At 39.1% G+C, this 8,844-nt stretch overlaps 1 protein-coding gene and 1 long non-coding RNA gene across 50 annotated transcripts in view; one reads left to right on the top strand and one right to left on the bottom strand.

Moving 5' to 3' along the window:
- DTNA (dystrobrevin alpha) overlaps positions 1-8,844 on the bottom strand; it is a 359,410-nt gene that overhangs the window by 24,669 nt on the left and 325,897 nt on the right. For all 48 annotated transcript variants that reach the window (XM_070629857.1, XM_070629868.1, XM_070629872.1 and 45 more), the window contains 2 exons: positions 8,067-8,180; positions 940-1,036 (listed from right to left, as the gene is read on the bottom strand). In XM_070629857.1, the coding sequence (XP_070485958.1) occupies positions 940-1,036; positions 8,067-8,180 (211 nt within the window). The remainder of the gene's footprint in view (positions 1-939; positions 1,037-8,066; positions 8,181-8,844) is intronic.
- LOC139084847 (uncharacterized) lies at positions 946-4,557 on the top strand. Of its 2 annotated transcripts, XR_011542658.1 has the most exons (5): positions 946-1,161; positions 1,727-1,799; positions 2,600-2,689; positions 3,621-3,720; positions 4,096-4,557. It is a non-coding gene; the product is annotated as an uncharacterized lncRNA (long non-coding RNA). The 2 variants fall into 2 exon arrangements; XR_011542657.1 differs by lacking the exon at positions 3,621-3,720.

Below are 8,844 nucleotides of genomic sequence, written 5' to 3'. Positions count from 1 at the left end.
GGTGTATCAGGGTTGTGGGGGATCCATGGACTGAAATTCAGGACATCTTGTCTCACAAGTTAGTTGTCCCCAGGGACTCTGCCCTCATCATCCTATCAGAAATTTCAGTTCCTGCCTTTGGCATGTCACAGTTCCAATCCATACTGGTTCATGCTTGTTTACATCCGGCAGGATGATGCACTGACGCTTCTCCTGGGCTGACTGTGGACAGGTGGTCATAATTAGTCTATTTTTGACTTGAAATGTAATTTGGTGTATACTGAAGAAGACAATAAAGGGTCATTAAAGGAATAATGTCACTTCCCAATGAGAATAATAGATTATAGCATTCTGCAGAAGACTTCTACAGATCATCTCAATAAACACTTTACCTGCAGGAAAGTAAGGCGATATCCCCATTTACACTTTGCGTTTGAGACCCACAGTGAAGATGAGAGAAAATGTTTTACTGTGGGGTGAAATTAACAAAAATATTTCACCCTACACAGATGAGAGAAAATATTTTACTGAAATTAGCAAAATTATTCCTCTGAATGAGACTATAATCACCAAAATTATTTAATGGCTATATCTTAATTTTCTGAATTAGACATTAACTTCTGTTCAAATTAGTCAGAATTGCTAAAAGGTATTATATGTAAAATATTTCTGTATAAATAAACATTACTTTCAAGGACTTAAGGAATTAGAAATAAGCCAAGAAGAAGTTGTCCCATGAAGGTCCTCCTTAGCAGTCTGTTTCCAGAAAATGGATAAGAATGAGCCCTGTAATTCCTACCATTTCATTTGTCTAAGAAATGATCCTATATCTGAGTCTGAAACGACATTTTGGGGGAAATCACATATAATAATTGGCAAAACCATTGCACATTATGTGCAAAAAGTTTTTACAAATGTCATAGCCGTAGGTCTAGGAAACATTTATTTGAACTGTCTTACCTTTAGTAGCTTCATGAGACCTTCTAACTGGACCATCAACTCTCTCCGGCTCTCCTGGAGAGCAGACATTCTCTGCTCCAGCTCGTCCTTGCGCTGTCTAAGAAAGAAGTAGTTGTCATCAGAGATCGCAGTCAACTCACCGAGCTAATCACATTTCCCAGTCTTGTGGACTAGTGCACCACCAGAAAAAGGGCATCTCTTGGCCTTGGACATGGTTAACAGGTAGGAAAATGTTGTCAAAGGAATCATTATAGCTTGAGTTGTACGTGTATTTGTGAGAAGTCATATTTGTTATTTGTTAGAAGTTATACCAAAACAGGACTAAAATCCTTTTAGATACTACCCCCTTCTACCCTGATTCAGAAAGAATACCTTATCCAGAAAGAAAAAAAATCTTTTCTGAACGCTTACTATGTCATGGGCCCTGTGCTGTACCATAGGGTTCCCTTGCAACAACAAACAAAAACCAAACGGTCACTGAAAAAGGGCAACCCACAGGCCTCCCAAACTCAAGGACCCTTTTGTGAATCTCACAGAAAACACTGGTTACCTTTATTTGGAAATTGGATTTAGAAAAGTACATTTTAAATTTCTTCCATCCTTAGTATGCAATGTGGTGGCTTTCAGAGGTGAAATATTAATGCTTCATAGTTATTATAGTCGATTTAAATTTTCTGCTTGGATTTGGTTTCATAAAGTGAAATTAGAATAAAGGAGTTCCTCCATAATTGTTCTAACTGAAAATAACCTAAGGTTTATGTTTTTAAAATTCTGTTGTGTCTTGCAGAACTTCTATAAGGCTGTCAGCAAGAATGGAAACCACAAACGGCAATCTGTATCATTCACGGTGACACTAAGAGGTACAAAAATACTGTTACGAGGGGGAAAGAAATGAAACAGTATGGAGAATATTAATGGTTCACAATTCTGAAGAATACGTATACTTTTCAAATCAATTTCAAATCTATTATTTCATGACCATTAGTGAATAGGTAGTGTATATAATTTTTTCCTTGCCCCCAAAACTTCTGTCTCAGCTGGAAATATTAGAACTTGTATTTTAAAAAGGTGTGGATTCTTCAACTATGTATGCATTAATGTATGAATGGATATCCCTGTCTCAACGGCACAGACACAATATTAAGTGGAACTGTAGCGGGACTGTGAAATGAAAAACTGACAATATAAAAATGTCACACTGAGTTTGGTCAACAACTCATCCAACTGAAAGATATTTTGTGGGAGGACAGTTTATGGATATAAATAAGACATTTCTAATTTGCTTTCATATAGGCTTTCTCTATAATGAATTATAAATTTAAAATTTATAAACATATCTCAACCCTTTTTGAATATATTCATATTTTTGGCTTTTCTTGCCACTTAAGGCTCACTCCCAGAGTAATCTTTCCTTTGATTTCCTTTGAATTCAGAAAATGAGGAACATCCTAATTTTATAGACTTTAATGGTATCTTATTTTAGTCTTTGTCTTCCTGGCTGAAGCAGTCTAATTTTGCAAGTCTTGCTCCATTCAAAAATATTCTTCAATGACAAAACCATTAGCTGTTCTTTCTTTGACCTTGTCTGCACATGGTGTTCCAAATGCATCCCCAGTAGGGCTTCGTAGATGGGTAGATAATGTTTCTGATTTATTTCCAGTTCTCTTCTAGATACTACTCTGTAATTTTTGGTCTTTTGGCCAGAGGAGCACTTTGAGAAGAAGGTTGAAGCAAAATTCTAATATTGTAGGTAAGAAATCCTAAGAGAAGCATCTAAAAACTATCAGAAACTAGCATTAATTTAGAATTAACTGGTGTTAATTTAGAATTAATCAACAATTAAAAAAATTATTTGTGCATTTATCTTACAGTAGTAATCTTTCAAAACATGACATTTACTCTTTCAATGCATTTGATTGAATTCAATTTTTTAAAAAACATTCATCTAATAATGTCTTTATTTAATCTTAGCTGGAATTGTTTACACCAGTGGTTACCAAATGCAGGTCTGATAACAAATCTGTGACGCAGCCTCCACTGTTCCAAGGAGAAATGAGAAAACAAGGACTAAGCAGTGATTTTATTTTCATAGAGCTGAATGTATTCATCTCTAAAGGAATGCCTTTTATTCTGAAATTCTGTCAGATTATTTCTAATTTTGCACGTGTGTTAAAGCCATCTTTCTTCCAGAACAGTGTTGGGACAACAAGCAAAATTTTAACAAGAACTATATATAAGATAATAATAGATATCAATTAACTTTCCTAAATATGATGCCACTACCATGCTTATATAAGAGAATATTTTTTTTCCTTAGAAAATATACACAAAGTTACCTAAGGGTAAAGGGTAATGATGTCTGCAACTTACTCTCACATGGCTCATCAAAAATGTGTACGTAATTTATATATAAACATAGAGAGAGGTAGAGAAGGATGTTTCAAAAATGTTAGCAATCTCTAGGTGAAATGTGGAAGAAAATTCATTGTAATGGTCTTACAACTCTTCCATGGGCTTAACATTTTTCAAAATAAAAAGTTAAAAAATATACTGTCATTCATGAAACAATTGTGGTAATAGAAGATAGTAGTTTTATTTATTTATTTATTCTGTGAGGAAGATTGTCACTGAGCTAACATCTGTGCCAATCTTCCTCCATTTTATGTGGGACGCTGCCACAGCACGGCTTGACAAGCAGTGCCAGGTCCGTGCCCAGGATCCAAACCTGCCAACCCAAGGCTGCCAAAGCGGAACACATGAATTCAATCACTACGCCACCGGGCGGGCCTCAGATGATAGTAGTTTTTAAAAATGTCATCATATGATAAAACAATAAGTATTCAACTTTATGTTATTTCCCCCAAATAATAAAAAAGTTTAAGGTGGGCTATGAAATTCAAGTCTGGAAACCATGGACTTGCATCAGCGGTTACAATTCCAGTTCTAATTGGTAAACCAAAAAAAGTCACCTTATATTAACAAGTTTTCTCAAAGAATAATTTTACATAGTTGAAAAGAATGCAAGTTTTCAGGTATAGAATATGATGCTTATTTATTAGGCAAGGAAGAGATATGAAAAATTATACTTGTTTTTCTTGAGATTTGTAGTGTGAATTAGTTGCTTCAAAGTTTTAATAAATGTTTTCTTCACTATAGGAGACGGGATTGTCTTTGCAAACTCAGTTCTTCAGCTGTCTCTTCACGGTTTTGCAGTTTATCCAGTCATCCCACAAACATCTATTCAGCACTTTTGTTTTAAGACACTGTAAATAAAATAATGAGTAGGAGACAGTTTTTGTCCTTGGGTGAGAGAGAAGGAGACATAAATAAGATCAAAGCAATAATGGTGAGTGTATAACAAAAACAAGAACAAAATGCTCTCTGTGGTGTCACTGAGAAGAAGACAGCCAGTTCCATGTGGTGGTGGAAGGTCAGGGGAGGCTCACTAGATCACCTTGCAAAATTTCCCTCAGAAATTCCATCCTATGTGGGAAGGAAACACCTGGGGAACCTTATGGAATGTTCCAGACCTTTCTCTGTTTCATCCGTGCCTCGGGTTGCCTATATTCTTGAAATTATTAGTAAAGCTCAATACTGAAGTAAATCTCTGATTCACGTGAATCTGACTTGACAATCTAATTCCTGTGTTAGCTCGATATGTAACTCTCATCCTTCAGTGGTTTCCTGTTGTAGGATTAATAGCAATATGCTCAAGATGCTGTGTAAGGCCACACAGTGTCATGGTCTATCCCTACCTACATCTTCAGCCCCATCTCTTACCATGCACCTCTTTGTTCATTGCATTCCAGGTCTATAGACCTTTAGCTAAGAAAGCACCAGATTTGCTCCTGCCATATAGTCTCTATCTTCCAGGAGACCCTTTCATCAGCTGTCCCACCCCTTAATACGCATTCCCTGTGTCCCATTCTTCATACTTCAACTCAAATAATCCTTCCTCACAGTCACCTTTTCTGAGTCTAGCGAAGGGCAGGTTTGATAATTATGTCTTTTTTTTAAAAGGAAGACTTCTTATGGCACTTATCTCAGTTTATAATTATATTCTTATTTGCCTGATCACTTTATTTAGGTCATTTTCCTACCAGACCACAAATTCTGTGAGACCAGGGACAGTATCTTTCCCAACTCATCTTGGTATTACAATGCCCAGAAAAGTTCTGAGCTCACTGCATTTTAGAAATATTTGTTGAATGAATTAAATGAATAATAAAATGAGGAAAGGTAATTCTGACAGTAGTGTAGATGGACCAGAGGCCAGGAATCAATTAAGTGTTTATTATAATAGTCCAGGCACAAGATAATTAGGACCTAAGAAAAGGAGATGGAATCACCTGTCCTGCTCATTGTGCGGAATCTTGGGCAAATTATTTACCTTCTGTGAATCTCAGTTTCCATATCTATAAAAAGAGTATAATAATGGTGTCCATCGCCCAGGGTTGTTACAGCAATTATATGGGAGCTTAGTGCATAGGAAGTGTCAGATGAGCAACAGAGATGCCTATCGTATAATCCTATTCAGTTGCCAGACCTGGGTTGCAAACTTTGCTCTCAGCTTTCTTGTGGCTAAAGTAAAGAGGGAAATATGATCATTTAGAAAGGTCATAGCAGTCTTAAGACAAAAATAAACTACATGCTCATGAAAAGCAAAGCTCTGCTCCCTTCTCCCCTCCCTGTCCCCCAGCCGAAAGAAATTTCTCCTGTTGCTTTCTCAGCAAGAGGCCCAGGAAGGATGTAATGGATGGAGAAGATCTCCATGAAAGCTACAATAAGGAGCTGCTGTGTCTGTATCACAAGGCACCCTCAATGTGAGCTAAGGCCAATGTAACTGTGCAAGAGGCCATTGTTTGGGAGCTCTTTGAAAGTCTGAAATGACTAAGGGAGAAGACTTGGAACACCCAGAGCAGGGTTTCTTACCCTGGGATGTCAGGGTATCTGTGAAATCCCCAAATTGTGAAAGTGCTGAGCACAGAATAAGTGGTTTGTAAGTATCTAGAGAAATATCCTTCAAGGGAAGATATTTCTTCTTCTTAGTCCAGGCAGAAGAAATGTGTAGAATCGGGAGGCAGGCAAGCAAATCAGCTGGGATTTAGGTGGCTCAGGCCTCAAGCCTCAGGTGTGGGCCACCAGCTGACGGTGAGGGCCAAGAGTACAGAAGATCCTACAGAGCCAGACTCCTTAGTGTAGCTCTAGGCTCAGCTGGGGCCATGGGGATGCCCACAAGTCAGGGCCAGAGGATGGTTAGAATTACCAGTGTGTTCCAAGATAGAAACGTCAAGGAGAGAAGAAATATCAGTTGGGAAACTCATCCTCAGTGACCCAGACGCATCAAGATGCCTTCCTAGACTGTACCATCCAAAGGGAACCAAATACTTTAGAAAGCAAATGGTAACGGGGGGTGGTGGGGAGGAGGTCACTGATGAAAATGCTTATGAAGAATTCCTAGTCATCATCCCTCTAGCAGAGAATGGGACAACCAGTGGAAGAAGTAGAAAGAACATTTCAGGCAGACAAGGTACCTTGATGCACACATGAATGACTACTCTATTTCCAAGATGATTTATTCAGTTATATTTCTGTGTACATTAGACTTAACTTTCAACTTGTGAGTTTGGAAAGCCTATATAATCCTATTTGGCAAAGTATTCTTTCAAGCAGGCATTTACTTTTATATGCCTTTGAGAAGGAGAATGATATGAAATATCACTTTTTCCTCCTTTTCATTTTCATCCCTTCTGGGTGATGGTGTGGGAGAATGTGCAAGGATTTCTAACACATCTCTCTGAAGGCAGGACCAGAAATCATTTGGGATTTCTGTTTTTTCCGTTAAATTATTTTGTGATTCAAAAGTATGATGTGATCTCTTTGTATCAAGCACCCCCACAAATTGCAGGTTCTGTAATCTGATCTCCTTCCCACAACTTAAGCCTTTAGTGGGTCTGCCCCTCCAGCAGTGAGAGGTAGAATGGGTCCCAGCTGAGAGCAGGCAGGGCCTGCAGCCTGGGCCAGCTGTGCAGCTGTGCTCAGATGTTAACATATCCGAAGAGCAGGGCTGGGACGGAACCCCCCGAAACATCCATGACTATGATCAATAGGGACTTGGTAAAATCCAAACACAGCCATACAGACTCTGCTGAATTTGGTCACTTTGTATGGATGAAGCAAATGGTACTCTAATTCTGACAGGGGTTTCTGAGAAGCCCACAGCACAACTTTCCTTTTGCACGTGGGCGCGGTGGGAGGCACTGCAGTCCTCATCTGTGTCCTGCTGCTCTCTACCTTTCTGACTCGGAGAAGCGCACTGAAATTCAGGTGTTGAACCAGATGACTTTCTAAGGTCCTTTCCAACTCAAAGATTTTATGATGACAGAGCAGATAACACCAGGTCTTTTAATTCATTTGCAAAACAAGAAGGCACAAAGTCTATTTTTTAAGATCTATATGTAAAGCTATTGGAAACCAAGATTTAGAGAAAATGACTCCCTTTTATGGGTTATAGGTAAATTTTTTTAAAGGTTTTTAATTTTTTTCCTTCCCAAAGCCCCCTGGTACATAGTTGTATATTCTTAGTTGTGGGTCCTTCTAGTTGTGACATGTGGGATGCCGCCTCAGCATGGCTTGATGAGCAGTGCTATGTCTGCGCCCTGGATCCCAACCAGTGAAACCCTGGGCTGCCGCAGCGGAGCACACAAACTTAACCATTTGGCCATGGGGCCGGGCCCGGTAAATTTTCAAATGTAAAAACCTGTGATGTTTATGAGGCTGTTTGTGTGTTTGTTTCATTGACCACTTGCATCATAAACATATTATTGATAGTGCAAATGACTAAAAAGAGTTGAATTCAAATTTTTTCTAGTGAGGGATTTTGCTCCTGATCCAAAGGAACCATTTCCTTTTTTCTGTATTAAATGAAAGATTAAAATATAAACAGCCTCTTCCCCAATCCCCCAAATCTCAAAAGTTAGATATGTGATATTAAAAAAAAAGCAAACCAACGTCAGCTGCTAGGGTGTTTAGGGACCATTAGAAAATGGCCAGAAGCTCGACACTTAGACTTTATTGAAGATCTCAAACACCTGCATTCCTTGAGGTGCCTTGGGTTCCTCTCTTACCTGAGGAGCCGGAGTTCTGCCAGCAGAGTGGGGTTTTGCTGCGCCTTCTCTGGAGTGGGCTGAGAAGCTTGTTCATGCTCTAGCCGCAGCCTCTGGATCTCCTGTAAGATTTCTCTTGGGAGAGAGGAGGAAGGGAAGAAACCAGGGTCAGTTGACTTCCAGGATATCCAGGATCTAACATCCGAGCAGATCAGGGCCACTAGAACAAAGAAAGAGGGGTTCATCCTACGTTTTGGGGCAGAACAGACCCTCACTAACCAACTGTGTTTACGAGGCGTTGGCTGTAGCTAGTTGGTACTGTGGGTGAGAGGATACTGACTTCATCTCCAGAACATCCAACCATGAAGACTCTGCAGTATGTCACTGGAGCCTTCAAGCTGAGTGTTCTCACCAGGATCTAATAATCTCTCTGGTAAGTAACGTAATGCCGTGGTAATGTGTTCAACGTTGAGAAGTGCCCTGCTTAAGAGACAAAAATGCATCTTCCTATTATTTATGATCGCAGTCTGACACCATAAAGTACCGGCAGCAAGTACGAGGTGCTTGGAGGGAAAATAAGGATAAATGGTACTCTCTTCACAAAACTAAATAATCCCATTTTCTCACCAGGAATGAAATTCCTCTCACTGAACTTATCTGAGAAGCCCTCAGTTAGGCAAGATTCTTTCTCTTTTTCTTAACATTTTCAGCCTTAACGATGGATCTCAATGAGGGTAGCCTTAGAAGGAAAGTGCTTTTAAAAGGATTCACTGTAATTGAGTCTGTGACATAAGAGTGC

This window comes from Equus przewalskii, chromosome 7 (genome assembly GCF_037783145.1).
Source record: "Equus przewalskii isolate Varuska chromosome 7, EquPr2, whole genome shotgun sequence".
Lineage (NCBI taxonomy): Eukaryota > Metazoa > Chordata > Mammalia > Perissodactyla > Equidae > Equus > Equus przewalskii.
Note: the sequence above shows the minus strand (reverse complement) of the source record. Positions and strands in the feature narration are given on the sequence as shown.